We start from the raw sequence: 20203 nt of genomic DNA, 5'->3' as shown, positions 1-20203 counted from the left end.
GACAATTTGTTTTGTTGATGTTAGTTGAGGGATAGATATTGGATCTTCTACAAATAGTACCCATGGGATCCTTTACGTTCTCTTGAGAGGGCAGGCAGGACCTCGGTTTAACACCTCATCCAAAAGATAGCACCTCCAACAGTGCAGCTCTCCTTCAGTACTACCTTGAAGTGTCGGCTTGGAATCTATATTCAAGTCTCTGGAGTAGGACTTGAACCCACAACCTTCTGACCTAGGGATGAGTTCTGTGAGCCAAAGCTAACGACTGAAGGACATGTGATATCAAAGCGTGATGGGGCAGGAGTGTTCTTCACTCATCTAGAGGTAGAAATTAAATTCAATGCTGCCCATTTTGCACCTGAGCAGCCAACAGTTAAAAATCACTGGCAAGGTGGGGACTGGGTGTTGGACACCTTGGTCACAGCATCAGTGCTGATTGGCCGGCTGAGACAATGTTCAGTCAGGCCTGTTAAGCGAATCTGAAAAAATCACAAGGCTGCTTAAATTTGTAAGTCAAGGTCCTAGGCTGTTGGTAGGATCCCAATTGCTAAGCTCAGGTACAAATGGGAGGATCTTGCACTGGGTATGCAACTGTTGTATCAGGTGTTGACTTGGCCTAACTTAAACACTCTGAAGAAGAGTCATGAGGACTCGAAATATTAACTCTGTTTCTCTCTCCAAGGATGCTGCCAGACCTACTGAGCTTTTCCAGCACTTTCTATTTTGTTTCATTCTTAAAGGTACTGGCCACTCTTAAAGGAGCCACTGAAGACCTCTTATAGAAAGACCCTGAAAATATTTGGTTTGCATTTCTGTGGGCCCCTGGAGAAATCGAAGTCCTCATTCATGGCCCAATAAAACCTCTGGCCCGCTGCCGGTGTGATCGATGTCCCCTCACCCTGGGATTACATTCCCTCTCCCAGGCTTCAATGGAAACAACAAGGAGGCTGTAGGAAAAAAAGGAGTTGCAGGAAGAGGTGCTGAAAATAGTGTCAAATTCAACCATATGAGGATACAGGGAGAAGGAGGTGTGGAGAAACCAGTGTATTTTGCTTATGAGCGCTGCAAGAGAGGATCATTCAGATTGAGAGCATTGATAAATGGAGACAGATTGGTGGCTAAAAGTGAGCAATCACCCATAAGGGACTCACTCCTAACCATGTGTAAATTGAAAGAAAGAGCAAGTACCAGATGTACAACATAGAAAATAAATAATATTTAATCAAAAGCACAAATATATTAGCTGTGCACTGCTTTAGGTAGGGAAAACCTGCCTTACCAATCCCCCTTGATTTCTGAGGCAGTGACACCTCAAGTAGGCTGTGGTAAGCGTTACAATTCTGTGCACTTAGGCTGCAAAGACATTTAATGAAGTTCCATACTAAAGGTTCCTAAATAAACACAAAGTGTGGGCATTAAGGGTAAAACTGTTGAGAAGTTGGCTGACAGTTAAGAAAAATATTGGGCTCTGGTTGGAAAGGGTTATGATAGGGTGGGCCGCAAATGCTGACTGGGCTGTCCAAGGGCTCAGTGTTGGAAACATTGCTGTTTCCAGTTTATATCTATGACTTAGATTCAAAAACTCAATGGTTAAATTTGTAGATGACTTTGGGAGGGACTGTGGAATTGATGGGGCCAGCTCAAAAATTACAGAGTGAGCAGAATAATGGTTGATGGAATTTAATTCAGATGAGTGTGAAGGACTGCACATAGGAAGGAAAAATAGGCAACACAAGTTCTGAATGAATGATGTTGAAATCGCTAGAGGAAGCTGAAAGAGACCTGGGAGGCTGAGTAGAGTCAACAGGCAGAATATTGTGCCCTTCCCATAGTGAGTTTGGTGGTGGGGAGGCACTTAATCAGGCAAGGGGGTGGTGGGTTGGGCCCCACCAGTTTCCTGCCTGCTCTTCGATTAAGTCTGTGACAGGAAGATTTCTGCTGACCGCCTCGTCTGTGACTCCCCCCCATCCCGACATCACTCACCTCTGGCCTGGGATACGACGACAATCCTACGCTTTGGGTGTGTGTCATACTGGCAGCAGTCACAGGCTCCCCAGTGGCACTGCTCAGCGGGCCCTTGATACCAGGCAAGGCCCGCCACTGGACTGTCAAATGCCTGAGTGGCACTTAACGTGGCGGGCCGTCCCGAAAGAGGCAACGCAGAGCTCCCATCAGCTCTCTAGCTGTTGGCTGAGATCCCCATCGCTTCCACAAGATTCTGCCTAACGTATGTAACCAAAAGATTCTGCCTAACGTATGTAACCAAGACAGAGTAACAATCAAGAAAACTAACAGGATGTTGAACAACATAACCAGAACAGAAGAATAATTCAAGTTAGGGGAGATTATGATCAAACTACATTTTGCTCTGATCAGGCTGTACCTTGGGTACTGGGTCCAGTTCTGGTCGCTGAGGAAAAGAGAGTCAAGTGCTGGAGGCAATGCAGAGAAGAAGCCTGAGGTGATCCCAAGTGTCAGGGGTCTGATCTGAGGAAAGACCAGAAAGGCTTGGGCTTACCGGCCTGATAGTAATGTATCTGAGAGGTGTACAAGAAATAAAATAGAATGGAGAAGGTAAATCTGAAGTTGTATTTTAAATTAAGCTGTGGCTTAACTAGAGGATATCAAGAGGTCCTTCTTCACACAACAAGAGTGAACTCTGATAGAGTGATGGAAGTGAAATCCTCGAATCATCTCAGAAACAACTTGATGAAGCAATGGGAATATGGAGTGGCTCTGGTTGATGAATTAGGAAGCGCTGAATGACTTTCTTCATTCATGAGTTTTTTTTGTGTAGAGCTTGGGAAGTTCTTCAGGGTGCCCACTGGTTCTGCATGGGCAATGATTAATTATCTGCTTTAACCAAGAAACCAACTGATCACTCTCCTGATCACTCTCAGTCCCATGTAGTTACTATGTAATTCTAGTATGAAACCAAGCTGTTTGGCCCAACCAGTCCGTGTTGGTGTTTATCCATCACAGGAGGAGCACTCCCATGTTCCCACATTTCTTTATTCACACCTCCTTTTAATGATCAAATTACTGGAAATTGGGCAGATTATTGTTAACTGGCGCTGCTCTAGTGAATGGAGATTGAATTGATGACTGGTAACTGCCTCTGCTGTAATGAATGGAGATTTGAGTGAGTAAAAAGTTATTTCAATAAATCTTTAAAAGAAGGTTGTAATGTAAAGCTGAGGAAAAAACAGATTATTGGTATGTTGTGTAAGGAAATAAAGATATTTTAAGTAAGTTATATGTGTATTTGGGTGTGTTAAGAATAAGGTATATCTTTAATGTTTAAGTTTGATTTGTATTTCTGTATTTGTCTGTTCAGAAAAGGAGAAGTTGAGTTTTAGTTTCACTTTAAAAGATGCCTGCATTTCTAATAGATTTTTATGACTCTTGAAAGGGAGTAAAATAAACAGAAGAGTAGGAAAAAACTGTACTGTGCTGTGCTGTGCCTAACAACAGGGGTCCAGAGAGGGAGATTCTGACTCTCACACACACAGAAACCAAAAGCAGTTTGAATTCAGTTGGCCATAATGCTGTAAATTGAAGGGAGCAGTTTAAGTCTCTCTCTAGCAGACATAATAGCAGACTGCTGAGGGAAATAAGTCTAAGAATCTGAGATGAATTGCTCTAAAGTTCAAGTAACAGTGAATGTCAAGTGACTTCTGGATCTCAAGGTAGATACCAAGTTGTCAGCAGTCTACTGGGAGAGGGAACTGAAGAAAGAGTAGATTTCACAAAAGAGCCAAAAGGTCCCAAGGCCATGGAGTGAGACAGAAAGGAGGGGTCCAAGAAGACTTCTTGTCAAAGGAAGAACAGGAGTCTGGAAAAGGTCCTGTTCTGTAGAAGTGACAGTAAGGAGCAGAGAGGAAGGCTCCAAGCTTAAAGGAAGAAAGCTGCAGGAAGCATATTTAAAGCGATATAGGTATGCGAGAAGCCAGGAGGTCCAAGGAGACAGCTGAAGGTCTGTAACTCTTTACTGTGGGCATATGATGCAGTGGTGTACTGTTGACAGCTGAGTCAATGAGAGAGAGTGCATGGAAGAAAGCTCGAATGCATTGGTGATCCAGGGGAGAGGAACGTTAGAAGGAACATCGAAACCCTGGAGGTGGACCCTTGCGGAAGGTGTCTGAGAGAAAGTGTCGACTTGGGAGAAGATTCCAAAGCAAGTTCTTGGAGAGTGGAGATTGGAAACCCTTGTGTGAAAGACAGAGTTCAGTGAGACTGGCTGGTTCACGTCATTACAAGCGTCTGGAGGGAGCTGATGAGAGATCCATAGCATCTGTTTTGGGTGGCATCTGTCACTTGAACATTAAAGTATAAGATAGCTTTTGTAACTTGTGTTATCCTTACAAATTTGTATATATCTGTAAAGGTATAGTTGTGGATGAAGGAGTATTGTAATATAGTTAATCTTATCCTGTTTAATAAATGTTTTATTCCTTTGTTAAAATTTCATCAGCTGACTCCTGTGACTCTGTTCAGTAGCCACTCTCCATGTATCTATACAAAAATTAAAAGTTAGGATCTATCAGGCTGGGTTCCACCCTGGGATCAGGCTTATCCAGGGGTAACATCAGCTGGGATCATAACAGTTGTAAATTAAGTCTGCATTATATATGTTATCATCATTCTATTGAAGTTTTGAGCCTTAGTTGAGTATGCTTCTGCACCACATCATTCTCATTAGCCCCTCACTCACCAGGGTCTCCGTCGCACATCATACAGATCAATCTTATTGGGAGGGCCCCATGGAGTTGCTGTAAGGAACACAAAAAAGATTACAAAGTCTTAGCAAAGTAAGTAGTTCTGTGACCCAGAAGACTGAGTATGAAAATTCTAACTGTGAACTGAGGCATGGGTTTAATTCCTGACCATTTTCCTTTGTGAAGCTGTGAGCTTCTACAGAATGAGCTCTGTAATCTATTGCTGAATTTTCAAGGTGACCATGTTAACACTGGGAACCAGTTCACTACCAGTTAGGACCTCTTGTTCCAGCATCAAATATTGTCCAGTCAGGCATAGTACGGAATAAATATAAGGACAACTTTGTGAAGCTCCATTCCCATTGCAGGATCTCTGTCGGTGAGAGTTGGGAGCAGACGTCAGCTTTTACAATTCAACAGGCTCACATTTCATTTTCAAAACAGAAAAAAAAGTTTTGTGACATGGGGCTTGAGTGTACAACCTCCTAAACCAAGTGCAATGTTGCCAAGGTGATGTGTACTGAGTTTCTTTTCATTAAGCAGGGTAAGGGTTGCTCACTGTGTAACTGCACAGGGTCCCAATTTACATAGCAGGGTAAGGGATATTCAACGTAAATATCGTAAAGCAAAGACCTCCTATACAGATTTTACTTTGGTTTCGTTCTATTGTTTCATATTACTGACATACCTGGGTAATATCTGGTCACACCTGTGGCACTTCCAAAGACCTGCCAGAGAAGTGAGGGGTCCTCTTCTCGGTTTCGTTTGAACACATCCTCCAGTGCTGCTGTCCAGTTCAGCTCATTAAGGATAACAGTTGCTGAAATCACAAAAGAATTGCAAGTGCTGAAACAGCTGAAAGAAGATGAGAAACAATGACATGTGGATCAAGCAAATCTCTTATTCCCTCCATTAACTGTCAAAAGAATGAAAGGCGTATTTTCCAATGCACTGAGGGGCATTTGTAAGAATGAGAGCTATGTGGATAGCATGCTTCAGAAGGTGGTCACCCCGCAGCTTAAGAAAGAGCAGGCAGAGAGGGACTAGGTGGCCGTCAGACGGATATGAAAGACAAGGCAAGCTGTGCAGCAGACCCCTGAGGACATCCCACTTTCTAACAGGTACTCAGTTCTGATTACCAATGGGGGAGAGGGTTCCTCTGGAAAGAGCAGCGAGAGTCATGACCACAGCACCATGGGTGGCTTAGCTGTGCAGGGAGGGAGGAGGAAAGACAGGAGAGCAATAGTGGTAGGGGGTTCTATAGTTAGGGCAACAGACAGGTGCTTCTGTGGTCACAGAATTCCAGGATGGTATGTTGCCTCCTTAGTGCAAGGGTCATGGATATCACCGAGCGGCCTCAGGAGGGTGAGGGTGCGGAACCAGAGGTTGTGGTTCACATTGGTACCAACGATACAAGTAGAAAAAGGGATGAGGTCTTGCAGGCTGAGTTCAGAGTTAGGAAAGAGATTAGCAAACAGGGCCTCAAAGGTACTAATCTCTGGATTACTTCCAAGGCCATGTGCTAGTGAGTATGGAAATAGGAGAATATGCCAGATGAATGTGTGGCTGGAGAGATGGTGCAATAGGGAGGGCTTTAGATTTCTGGGGCATTGGGACCAGTTCTCAGGAAGGTGGGATCTGTACAAGCCGGATGGTCTACACCTGAACCAGGCCGGGACGAATGCCCTTGCAGGGAGATTTGCTAGTGTTGTTGGGGAGGGTTTAAACTAGATTGCAGGAGGACGGGAACCTGAGGGCAGATTCAGATAGGACAATTTCAGAGCAGGGAGCGGGAGACAGAAAATGAGTGGGTCACTCTGAAAGGCAAAAGAAGCAAAGCTTAAAAGGTTTACAAGACAGGAATTTGGCAATGTTAAAAGGCATTTATTTAAATGCAAGGAGCATAGCCAACAAAGCCGGTGAGCTGAGGGCACAGATAAACACATGGCAACATGATATCATTGCTATAACGGAAACCTGGCTAAAAGGGCAAAAATGGCAGTTCAACATCCCTGGATATAGAGTTTTCAGGCAGGATAGGGAGGAGGTTAAAAAAGATGGGTGTGTAGCATTATTGGTTAAAGAATCAATTACAGCAGTGTGGAGGGATGATATACTAAATGATTCAGCAAATAAGGCCATATGGCACAGAAATAAAACGGGGGCAGCCACATTACCAGGAGTGTGCTAAACAACCCCAAATAGTGAGAGGGAGATAGAAGAACAAATATGTAGGCAAATTTCTGAGTGCAAAAACAATAAGGCAATAATAGTTGGGGACCTCAAGTACCCTCATATCAACTGGGATGTGAACAGGGTAATAGGCACAGAGGGCACAAAATTCTTGAACTGCATTCAAGAGAACTTTGTTAGTAACAAGTCCAATGAGGCGAGGTGAAATTCGAGATTTAGTCTTAGGAAATGAAGCTGGGCAAGTGGAGAAGGAGTAGTGGGTGACCATTTTGGAGATAGAGACCGTAATATGTTAGATTTAGCATAATTATGGAAAGGGCAAAGATAGAAGAGGAGTAAAAGTTCTAGGCTGGGGAAAGACAAAGTTTACGAAGCTGAGAGGTGAACTGGCAAAAGTGGACTGGTTACCGCTATTAGAAGGGAAATCAGTGACAGGCCAGTTGGAGGCATTCAAAAGCGAGATCCTATGGGCAAAGTGTAGACATGTCCCCACAAAGAAAAAGGGTGGTACTGCGAAATCTAGAGCCCCGTACTTATCTAGAACCATACAAGGTAAAATAAAGCAGAAAAAGGAAGCTTATGACAGTCACAAAATACTTAATACTGTAGAAAGCCTAAGGGAGTATAGAAAGTACAGGGTGAAGTAAAAAAGGTAATTAGGAAGGCAAAGAAAGGATATGAAAAAAATATTGGCAGATAAAATCAAAGAAAAGCCAAAGATGTTTTACCAGAACATTACCAGCAAGAGAATAATTAAGGAAAGGGTAGGGCCTATCAGAGAGTGACTGCCCTTGACATCAAGGCAGATTTGACCAAGTGTGGCATCAAGGGTCCCGAGCAAAACAGGAGTCAATGGGAATCAGGGGGAAAACTCTCTGCTGGTTGCAGTCATACCTAGCACAAAGCAGATGGTTGTGGTTGTTGGAGGTCAATCAATCAGTTCAGTTCCAGGGCATCACTGCAGGAGTGCCTCAGGGTAGTGTCCTAGGCCCAACCATCTTCAATGACCTTCCTTCCATCATAAGATCAGAAGTAAGGATGTTCGCTGATGATTGCACAATGTTCAGCACCATTCACAACTCCTCAGATATTGAAGCAGTCAATGTCTAAATGCAGCAAGACCTGGACAATATTCAGGCTTGGGCTAACAACTGGCAAGCAACATTCACATCACACAAATGTCAGACAATGACCATCTCCAACAAGAGAGAATCTAACCATTGTCCCTTAACATTCAATGGCATTGCGATTGCTGAATCCCTCACTATCAACATCCTGGGGTTACCATTGACCAGAAACTGAACTGGACTAGCCATATAAATACTGTACAAAAACAAAAATACCTGGAAAAACTCAGCAGGTCTGACAGCATCTGCGGAGAGGAATACAGTCAACGCTTCGAGTCCGTATGACTCTTCAACAGAATGTTTTTTGCTTTTATCATTTAAATACTGTGGCTGCAAGAGCAGGTCCGAGGCTAGAAATTCCGCATAGAGTAACTCACCTCCTGACTCCCCAAAGCCTGTCCACCATCTACAAGGCACAAGTCAGGAGTGTGATGGAATACTCCCCACTTGCTTGGGTGAGTGCAGCTCCAACAACACTCAAGAAGCTTGACACCATCCAGGACAAAGCAGCCGACCTGACTGGCACCCCTTCCACAAATATTGACTCCTTTCACCACCGACGAACAGCGGAAGCAGTGTGCAACATCTACAAGATGCATTGCAGAATCTCACCAAGGTTTCTTAGGCAACGTCTTCCAAACCCACGACCGATACCATCTAGAAGGACAAGGGCAGCAGATACATGGGAACACCAGCACCTGGAAGTTCCCCTCTAAGCCACTCACCATTGTGCCTTGGAAATATACTGCTGTTCCTTCACTGTCACTGGGTCAGAATCCTGGAACTCACTCCCTAACAGCACTGTGGGTGTACCTACACCACATGGACTGCAGCGGTTCAAGAAGGCAGTTCACCACCACCTTCTCACGGGCAATTAGGGATGGGCAATAAACGCTGGCCTAGCCAGCGGCATCCACATCCTGTAAATGAATAAAAAAACATGGTAACTTGTGTGCTGATGTTGAAGATGTGGGCAGGGTTCACAATGAGTACTTTGTCTCTGTCTTCAGTAAAGAGAGGGATGATGCAGACTTTCTAGTTAAAGAGGAGGAGTGTGAAATATCAGATACAATAAGAATAATGGGAGAGGAAGTACTGCATGACCAACATCCTTGAAGGTGGATAAATCACCAGGGCCGGATGGATTGTATTGCAGCCTGTTAAAAGAAGCTAGGGAGGAAATAGCGAATGCCGAGGATCATTTTTCAATCCTTATTCGATAAAGGCGAGCTACTAGAGGACTGGAGGTCTGTCAACTTTGTACCATTGTTTAAATAGAGTGCGAGGGATAGGTCAGAAAATTATGGGCTGGTTAGTCTGACTTCGGTAGTGGGCAAATTATTAGAATCAATTCTGAGAGACAGGATTAAACTGTCACTTAGAAAGTAACGGTTTAATCAGGGATAGTCAGCATGGTTTTGTTAAGGGAAGGTCATGTCATGCTAATTTAATCGATATTTTTGAGGAAGTAACACGGCAGGTTGATGAGGGTAGTGCAGTGGATGTTGTCCACATGATTTTAGAAAGGCATTTGACAAGGTCCCATATGGCAGACTGGTTAGAAAAGTAAAAACCCATGGGATACAGGAGAATGTGGTGATTTAGATCCAAAATTGGTTTACAGAATCACCCAGTGCAGAAGAGGCCCTTCGGCCCATCGAGTCTGCACCAACACGTGAGAAACACCTGACCTACCTACCTAATCCCATTTACCAGCACTTGGCCCATAGCCTTGAATGTTATGACATGCCAAGTGCTCATCCAGGTACTTTTTAAAGAATGTGAGGAAACCCACCTCCACCACTTTGCCCAGGCAGTGCATTCCAGTCCACCTCTGGGTAAAAACGTTTTTCCACACATCCCCCCTAAACCTCCTGCCCCTCACCTTGAACTTATGTCCCCTCGTGGCTGACCCTTCAACTAAGGGAAACAGCTGCTCCCTATCCACACCTTTCATAATCTTGTACACTTTGATCAGGTTGCCCCCTCAGTCTTCTCTGCTCCAACGAAAACAACCCAAGTCTATCCAACCTCTCTTCATAACTTAAATGTTTCATCCCAGGCAACATCCTGGTGAATCTCCTCTGCACCCCCTCCAGTGCAATCACATCCTTCCTATAATGTGGTGACCAGAACTGCACACAGTACTCCAGCTGTGGCCTCACCAAGGTTCTATACAACTCCAACATGATCTCCCTACTTTTATAATCTATGCCTCGATTGATAAAGGCAAGTGTCCCATATGCCTTTTTCACCACCCCATTCCAATATGCCCCTCCGCCTTCAGAGATCTATGGACACACACGCCAAGGTCCCTTTGTTCCTCAGAACTTCCTAGTGTCATGCCGTTCATTGAATACTTCCTTGTCAAATTACTCCTTCCAAAGTGTATCACTTCACGCTTTTCAGGGTTAAATTCCATCTGCCACTTATCTGCCCATTTGACCATCCCGTTTATATCTTCTTGTAGCCCAAGACACTCAACCACACTGTTAACCACCCGGCCAATCTTTGTGTCATCCGCAAACTTACTAATCCTACCCCCCACATTGTCATCTATGTCGTTTATATAAATGACAAATAATAGGGGACCCAACACAGATCCCTGAGGTACGCCACTGGACACTGGCTTCCAGTCACTAAAGCATCCTTCTGTCATCACCCGCTGTCTCCTACAACTAAGCCAATTTTGAATCCACCTTATCAAATTACCCTGTATCCCATGTTTAGCGACAGAAAAGAGAGGGAAATGGTTGATGGATGTTTTTGCGAAGGGAAAATGGTTTCCAGTGGCTTTCCATAGGGTTTAGTGTTGGGTCCTTTGTAGTTTGTTGTATATATTAATTTTGGACTTAATGTGGGTGGCATGATAGGAAAATTTGCAGATGACAAAAAAATTGGCCGTGCAGTTGATAGTGAAAAACATAGCTGTTGTCTCCAAAATGATATCAGTGGTTTGGCTGAGTGGGTGGAAAAGTGGCAGAAGGAATTCAATCCAGAGATGCGTGAGGTAATGCATTTGGGGAGGGCAAACAAAGCTTGGGAATGCACAATAAATGGGAGGATATTGAGATGGGTTGAGGAAGTGCCTTTATTGGATGAGGAATAGAATACAAAATCAGGGATGTAATGATGGAACTGTATAAAACATTGGTTAGGCCACAGCTGGAATTTTGTGTACACTTCTGGTCGCCACATTAATGGAAGAAATAATTGCTCTGGAGGGTGTACAGGAGAGATTTACAAGAGTGTTGCCAGGGCTTGAAAATTGCAACTATGAGGAAAGATTGGATAGGCTGGGCTGTTTTCTTTGGAGCTGAGGAGGCTGAGAGGTGAGCTGATTGAGGTGTACAAGTTTATGAGGGGGCTAGATAGATAGAGGATGCCCTGCTTCCCCTAGCAGAGAGGTCAAATACCAGGGGGCACAGATTTAAGGAGATTGGTAGAAGGATTAGAGGGGACATGTGGAAAAACTTTTTCACTCAGAAGGTGGTGGGTATTTGGAATTCGCTGCCTGGTTTGGTGGTGGCAGAGACCCTCAACACATTTAAAAGGTCCCTGGATCTGCATCTGAAGTGCTGTAGTCTACAAGGCTACAGGCCGGATGCTGCAAGGTGGGATTAGAATGGGCAGCTATTTTTTCTTAATTTTTTTTCTTTTTCGGCTGGCACAGACACGGTGGGCTGAATGGCCTCATTCTGCGCCATAATTTTTCTATGGTTCTATGAGTCAAACCAGCAAAACACAAGTAATTTGCAGAATAAAATTCGCTATTTCATGCTATAATGTATTTGCAGTATTGAAAGAAGTCTTCAAATATCATTTAGGATCAGAGCATGTATCGCCTACAATATTTTCTATTACAGGCCATGGTGTCCAGATGTCTTTGCGCTATGGCACATAACTGCTGTAATTTATTCACAGGCTATGGTAGCAAAATGGTTACTTTACTGGACTCGTGATCCCGAGGCCTGGACAAATGATTCAGAGATGCAAGTTCAAATCCCACCATGGCAGCTGGGGAATTTAAATTCAATTAATTAAATAAAATCTGGAATTAAAAAGCTAGGCTCTGTAATTGTGACCACAAAATTACTGTACTGGTGTGAGGTGAAAGCACAATGGTATGTAGTCAGGAGGAAGTGGTCCTGGGAGTCCTCAATATTGACTCTGGACCCCATGAAGTCTCATAGACAAGGTAGCCATCCTCCCTGAACTGATGAATCAGTACTCCTCTATGTTGAACACCACCTGGAAGAAGCAAAGAATATACTCTGAGTAGGGTATTTCATTGCCCATTACCAAGTCGCTCTGTAGCACTACTAATGACTTAGTTGGCCAAGTCCTGAAGGGCATATCTGCCAACATGAGAAGAAAACCTACTTGACATCATCATTACCAATCTACCATTACAGATGCATCTGTCCATAACAGTATTGGTAGGAGTGACCACCGCACATTCCTTGCACAGATGAAATCTTACCTGCAAGTTTGTGTAACACCACCGCTGTGCTAAATGGGGTAGATTCAGAACAGATATAGCAGCTCAAAACTGCACATCCATGAGGCACTGTAGGTCATCTGCAGCATAATTGTATTCCACCACAATTTGTAACCTCATGGCCTGGCTTTTGCTTCACTCTACCATTACATCAACCCAGGGACCAATGAGGAATGCAGGGCAGCATGCCAGAGCAGCATGAGGCTTACCTAAAAATGAGGTGCTAACTTGGTGAAGCTACAACAAATGATGTACGCCAAACAGCAGAAGCAGCATGCTATAAACAGAGCCAAGTGATCCCACAACCAATGGATCAGGTCAAAGCTCTGTGGTCCTGCCACATCCAGTCATGAATAGTGTTGGGCAATTAAACAAATCAAATGAGGAACAGGCTTCATGAACATCCCTATTCTCAGTGGTGGTGAAGCCCATCACATGAATGCAAAAGACAAGGTTGAAATATTTGCAACCATCTCCCTAGGTCCTTACGATCACAGACGCCAGTCATCAGCAAATTAAATTCACTCTACATGATATCAAGAAACTGGATACAGAAAAAGCTTTGACTCTCATCTAACCACTTTCCCTTGACATTCAACAAGATTACTATTGTGGACACCCCTGTGACATCCTTGGGGTCACCACTGACCAGAAACTTAACTGGATCAGCCACATAATTGCTGTGACTAGAAGAGCAGGTCACAGTCTGGGTGCTCTCGGGTGAACAATTCGCCTCTTAACTTCCAAAGACTGTCCACCATCTACAAGGCACAAGTCAGGACTGTGATGAAATACTCTCCCCTTGCCTGGATGAGTGCAGTCTCAACAACACTCAAGATGCTCAACACCATCCAGGACAAAGCAGCTGATTGTTTAAGGTGGTGGATGGGATGTCAACCAATCAAACCCTCCAGTACTGGCACACCTTGGCATCAATGTGTACCATCTACAAGGTGCACTGCACTACAAGGCACCTTTGACAGCACCTTCCAAACCCGCAACCTCTAACACCTAGAGAAACAAGGGCAGAAGACGCATGGGAACATCACTACCTGCAAATTCCCCTCTAAGCCACACACCATTGTGACTTGGAACTATACTGGTGTTCTTTCACTGTTGCTGGATCAAAATCCTGGAACTTCCTTCCTAACAGCACTGTGGGTGTATCTACACCACATGGACTGCAGTGGTTCAAGAAGGTGGCTCACCGCCACCTACTTAAGGGAAATTTGGGATGGGCAATAAATGCTAGCCTTGCCAGTGACACCCAAATCCCATAAATGAGGAAAAATATGTAATGGGACACATGGTGTCCAGGCTCCTTAAAGGTAGGGCACACAGGGGGGAATGTGACAGATTCACACTGTCAGAGGGAATGTGACAGTCACACTGTTGAGAGAATGCAGTGTTATTTTATGTCACTTTACTGTAGAATTATTATTCTCCATTTCATCATTGGGTGAAGACAACCCCACTTACTAATATTTTCAGAGTTGTAGAAATGGGTTTTGAAATGGTGTCTTCACTAATTTGAATGATGGAAACATGTCTCAAAGGCTTGAAATTCCCAACTCAACCACTGAATAGGCAGTGAGGTTTCTGTCGACAATAGAATCATACAGCATAGAAAATGGCCCATTATGTCTCTGCAGGATCTTTGAAAGAGCTAACCAATTAGACCCATGTCCCTTTCCATTCCTGTAGCCCAGCAGATTGTTCCTTTTCAGAGTTATATTCAATTCCCAGTGACTGCATCTGTAGACTTTCCTATTCATGGAGAAGGCTTTTTATTCTCCATCTGAAACTGCAAATTGGAGTCAGGAACAATAAATTCATAAACAACATTTACCTCCAGCCACCAGCCTGCCAATAAATATCAGCATTGCTTCTTAAATCGTGTGAAGTTAGAAACAGTGCAGGTCCAAATAGACTTGGAGGTCCAGGTACACAGATCATTAAAGTGTCCTGAATAGGTACAGAAAATAAACAAAAAGGCTAATGGAATGCCTAAGAAGATAGAATCCCTCTTCTATCTAGAGGGATAGAATACAAAGGGTAGAAATCATGCTTCAGGTATACCTGGTTAGACCACACCTGGAGTACTGTGATCAATTCTTCTGGCGTGGAGGGAGAGCAGCGTAGATTTACCAGAATGATACCTGGATTCCAAGAGTTAAGCTATGAGGAGAGGTTACACAAACTAGGGTGGTATTCCAGAAATTTAGAAGGTTAAGGAGTTGTTTGATTAAAGCTTTAAAGATATTTAGAGGAACAGATAGAACATATATTGGGAGATTTTTGTTAACCAAAGGTATTAAGGGATATGGGGCAAAGATACGGAATTAGGTCACAGATCAGCCATGATCTCATTGAATGGTGGAACAGGCTCAAGGGGCTAAATGGCCTTCCCCTGTTCCTATGTTCTAATTCATTCCACTGCACTGGAGAATATCGTGTGGATTGTATAAATCAGTCAGCTGAAACAATGGTTACACTCTATAGATTAGGCTTTCCATCTGAGAATCTGGCTTCATTCCAGACACAGTGGGGATAATTTTCCCCATCTGGTGTCTGTCAAATCCAAGACATATTGCTAATCCTGCCTGGGTGTGAATGTGCTAATTGCATTCAAATTTGCATAATCATTCACAGATCCAGGGGAAAACCCGAGCAAGTGTAGTTAGCCCAGTAGTGGTGAAGGTGTAAAATTGCAGTTGACGAAATTTAAAGGGTGGGGACAAATAAAGGGGACTGTTGTAAAGGGATGGAGGAGGGACATGGGGAAAGAATGAAAATTCTGCAAAACTTGTAGAAAGGCTCCAAGAACCTCAAAAAAAAGGAAAATAATCCAGATACTGGAAACCTGAAGTGCAAAGAGCAAATGCTGAAATACTCAGTAGGTCAGGCACCCTCTGTCCAGAGAAAACCAGAGTTGTGACTTATCATCAGTGCTTAGAAATTCAAAGTTCATCGACCTGAAACATTAACTCTGTTTCTCTCTCCACAGATACTGCCAGACATGCAGAGTATTTCCAGCATTATCCAAGAACTTCAAACTATTAGCAGGTTTGTCACGGTTAAAGGGACAGAAGTTGAAGAAATGAGAGTCATGGATGAAGTGCAGGGAAACATTATGCGCAGGCTTGAAACTACACACCTGGCCAATGGTGGCACTGGCTGTATCAGCTCTACTCTAGTTCAAGGCTGGCCCTGCTGTTGCGACCTAGCTTCAGAGTTCAAATCCCCACATACGTTGATCATCTTCCAAGGTGAGGTCTGGTCCATCCATGCTGCTAGGAAATCGATGGGTGGAGGTAGCAAAGGGGCATCTTTTGTAGGCTTATCTGCCTTGGCATTACTTTGTTGGTATTCCCTTGTTCTTCCCCGTACCTCTGATTGGGGTGGAGGTGAATCAGGCACAGGCACCACGGGGCTGATCAGGAACAGTCAACATGGAGTTAATCACTCCCCTAAAATTTCCATTCTACTTTTCACAAGTAAGACTGATAGATTTTTGTTCAGTAGGGGTATAAAGAGATATGAAGTGAATGCTTGTTATATTGTTATATTATTCGTAAAGAGTTAAGAACAAATTGTTATGCAACTGTACATTTCAGGTGCCACATTTGCTGCTGCAATGCAATCTGGTACTGAGCAACAACATATCAGTCCACTAGCCACGTGGAGATCTGCAAGAAAAATATACTTGATAAAGCTTTACCTATCTGAGTCTAAAAGTATGATTATTTTGAACATCTGGGAACCAGAAGATATAGCATCGTGGCAGCAGCTGGAAATGAGTAAAAACCCAAAGATTTTAAACGTGTTTCATGCTGAATTAGATTGAAAAATCAACACAAATTGGTGTCAGACAGCGAAAGTCAAAATGAATTGTGTAAAAATGCAATGGCCGCTGCCACAGCAATGAGCGCACAGCTCTAACCCATTATACTGGGAGGCCGATGATATTGTAGAGTCATTTGACAGGTTTAAAGAAAAGTGCAGACTAGTATTCAGTAGCTTTCTAAAAGGCACTAGTGAAGAGGAGAGGGTCAGCTACATCCTTCTGTGGTAGGGGAAAAAGGGTTAAATTTGGGAGATGAGTGAGTATGCCAGTAAAAACCCAGTCAAAATGTTTGAAAAATTCAGTATCTTCAGCTAAAGTCAAACCATCAGATCCATTAATACAAATTTCAGAGCTTAAGGCAGGGACCAGGTGAACCTGTTGACAGTTTCTTAGCAAGATTGCAAAATTCAGCCAGAAAATGTAAATTCAAGGAAACAGGTGAAGGGTTGATAGATCAGATCACTTGGGTCTCTGCACACCCTGAAGTAGAAAAAGATTTGATTAGAAAGTACAAGCTTATAATATTGTAGGCTGTCGATATTGCCAGAGCACATGAAGCCATGAGTAGACGGATGAAAATGCTAACTACCCAAATGGCTAGCTTTCAGTTAAGTCAAGAGAAAGGCAGCAGGGTTGACTCAGTGAAAAAGCATCAAAAGAATGCACACCAGACAGAGTGAAAGATGTGAAGGAGATGTAGATGACCATTAGTTCACAGATAGAAGGAATTGTCCCACAAATGGATCAAATGGTAGAGCTTATGGAAAGGCCAATCACTGGGAAAAGATGTGCAGTAAAGAGGTAAAATCAGAGAGAGGGCAAGAGGGTGAATGAGAAGGAAAATAAAGCAAACATCCATAACCTGGAAGATGACAATAATTTGAGGACATAATAGGCAAAGGAATCATGCAACTTCATGAAATGGCTGGTTGTGACAGTTCCCAGAGAAAAGAAATTCACACAAACATTCAGATCAGGAACAGGGTGAGAAATAAGCCCACAACCATAAGTCTGAAGCTGAAACCTGATACCGGAGCATAGAGTAACATCATCCTGCTCAGACAATATACAATCTTTCCTGGAAATTTGGAAGAAAATGGTTTCCCCAGGAAAGGTGATCTGAAACCAAACAAAGTCATGCTAACGGCATACCAAGGAAGTGAAATTCGACAGCTTGGAACAACCCAAACGAGAGGGACATGAAAAGGAAAATATGTTAACTGTTTTTTCTACGTCATTAAACAGATGGTCCTGCTATCCTGGGGTTGAACAATTGTGAAGAGCTGCAGCTTATCTCAGGTAAACCATGAGATGAAGGAGCTAACACTGAGGGTTGAAAGTAGTACACCCATTGCAAAGCACCCTCCAATAAGAAGCAAGAAGGTGACTGCCAGAGTCACAGAGCCCGCAGATTGGGTAAATTCCATGATAACATACAAAGCTAAACAAATGGATTACAGACAGATATCAAAATTCTCAAGGCCAATATTAAAAGACATGGAGAACTCTTCACAGAAAAAGAGTTAATTTGGAAAGTTTTGGCAGCCAAAGAACAAGATTTTCAGAAACTTACAGCACTCCAAGATGAAAAGTTAGAGCTAGAGAATAAAGCCGCTGACCTGGAAAGACTGAAGGCTGAGCAGGACAGACTATGGCAATCTGAAAGTGAGTATGGAAGAAAAACTGCAAGCAGTACAGTTAACAGAGGAGGCATCCAAAAGGGAGATCCTGAACCTCAGGTCAAAATTTCAACAGCATGTGCTCCAAATAGAAGAACTTGATAAAGAAAAGAATGACAGTGCTGAATTCAGACAGCAAATTGGTGAACTGCAGATGCAGCCAAACGGTATTTCACAGTCAGAGAATGAATTACTGGAGACCAATACAAACTGTGAGAAATGCTGGAGTGTTTAAAAGAGGTAATACAAAATGCAAAAAGCTAAGCAGAGTGGGCACAGCAGGAAGCTGAAAAACAGGCACATAGAGTGGTTGGAAGAGAAACAATATGCTGCAGAATATGAATGCAGAGTTTAAGGAGAAGTGCTGCCAGGCCAAAGACCAACTGCAGTGTGCCATTTTAGCCCAAGAGAAGAAGAATAACATTTTACCACCTAGGCTATACGGCAAATAATGTTTCCTAAGAAAACAATGCACACCAGACATTAACAGACTCTAAAGGTGTTCAGTTTACTTATTAAAGTTGATTGTTAATCTTCTTTAGCTTGATGTATGAAGAAGTTAATGATTGTGTACTGTTCAATGGTTTGATTGATCTGTGTTTGACTATATTAGTTGGTTCTCTGATTCTTGTAACTGTACTTGATTGCTTAAGCCTATGGTGGAGCTAGAGAGTTAAAAATATTGACACCAATCAGAGTGATCTAGAAAGATCTGGGTTCAGCATTGTTCTAAGATAAATCACATACCTAAGATTTACAACAAACTGGCGAATACATTACAAAAAATGGTGACAGGGATGATTAAGAAAAGTTTTATTTACTAGCTCCAGATCAATTTCTGTCATTGCCGGGAGATCCTCCCATATCGTGGGCGCGATGGATTTTGGGCTTCAAGACTTGCGTGCTACAGGGAAGGACAGTCTGGGTGAGGCAGCAATCTGCAAGAAGACAATACTCGTACATTGTTTCGGAGCAGTAGGCCAGTGAACATTCAAGCAGCACGCCAGTGAACATTCAAGCAGCACACAGAAGATATGCCTACGTTTGATACGTCGGTAAGTGCTCTCAAGAAATATTTCGGGCCAAAGGAAAATGTGATGATCAAACAAAATACATTCCGTCAGACATCCCAGGGAAAAGGTGAGTTCATCAAACAATGCATGGCAGCAATGCGGCAATCGGCTTCTATATGTAAATTTGGTACACTAACCAATTAACTAATTTGTGATCAATTAATTGAAAAGACATCAATTCCATGAATTAGGGAAGGTCTCCTCTGGAGGATGATGACTTAACTTTGGAAAAAGCCATGATCTTGGCAGTCCAAATTGAATCAGCCATGTTTGCTTCCAAGAGGTTACACAGCAATGCACCCTTAGACTCAGGGTCACAGATACAGCCTGCCCAACCAGCTCAAGTGCAAGGGTTACAGACAAGGAGATCTCAGCAATCTCATCGCACATGTCCCATCACGGTCAGATACCTTCAAAACAGTGTCCAGATTGTGGAAATGCTCATTGAGTCACAATGCCATTTCCAGCTTGAGGGAAAAGGTACAACTCATGCTTAGAGTTGAATCATTTTGCCAAGATCTGTAGGTCGTCAAAGAACACTTCATTGGCTCGACAGGGGGAAGAGTCTCTTCCTGAGAGTGAGGTATGACATGTATATACCATCATAAAAGGTAAGTTCTGAGATGTTTTAAAGTTCTGTAAATAAACCTGTTTGGATTTAGAACTAGAGTCATATCACAGAATCACAGAATTTTAACGGCATAGAAGGAGGCCATTCGGCCAATCGTGTCTGCACCGGCATTGTTCTGAGATAAATCAGGTATCTAAGTTATACAGCAAACCAGCGAATACATAACAGATTGGAACAGTTATATTGATGTAGAGACATTTTTTTTTAAAGAGAGATTTATAGTGTTTGTAAAGGGTTAAGAGCTAATTGTTATGCAAATGCATATCCTGGGTGCCACATTTACTGCTGCACTGCAGTCAGGTGTTGAGCAACAATGCATCAGTCTACCAGTCATATGGACAGCTGCAAGAAAAATACTCGATGGAGCTTCAGCATTTTGAGTCTAAAAGAGTAATGATTTTGAATGTCTGGGAACCAGAAGACATAACAGCTGG

The 20203-nt window shown here is 43.1% G+C and overlaps 1 protein-coding gene across 3 annotated transcripts in view; it reads right to left on the bottom strand.

The window, feature by feature from the left end:
* cacna2d2a (calcium channel, voltage-dependent, alpha 2/delta subunit 2a) overlaps positions 1-20203 on the bottom strand; it is a 991061-nt gene that overhangs the window by 354682 nt on the left and 616176 nt on the right. For all 3 annotated transcript variants that reach the window (XM_078543862.1, XM_078543864.1, XM_078543863.1), the window contains 2 exons: positions 5407-5538; positions 4715-4772 (listed from right to left, as the gene is read on the bottom strand). In XM_078543862.1, coding sequence (XP_078399988.1) covers positions 4715-4772; positions 5407-5538 — 190 coding nt within the window. The remainder of the gene's footprint in view (positions 1-4714; positions 4773-5406; positions 5539-20203) is intronic.

This window comes from Cetorhinus maximus, chromosome 6 (assembly GCF_964194155.1).
Source record: "Cetorhinus maximus chromosome 6, sCetMax3.hap1.1, whole genome shotgun sequence".
NCBI lineage: Eukaryota > Metazoa > Chordata > Chondrichthyes > Lamniformes > Cetorhinidae > Cetorhinus > Cetorhinus maximus.
Note: the sequence above shows the minus strand (reverse complement) of the source record. Positions and strands in the feature narration are given on the sequence as shown.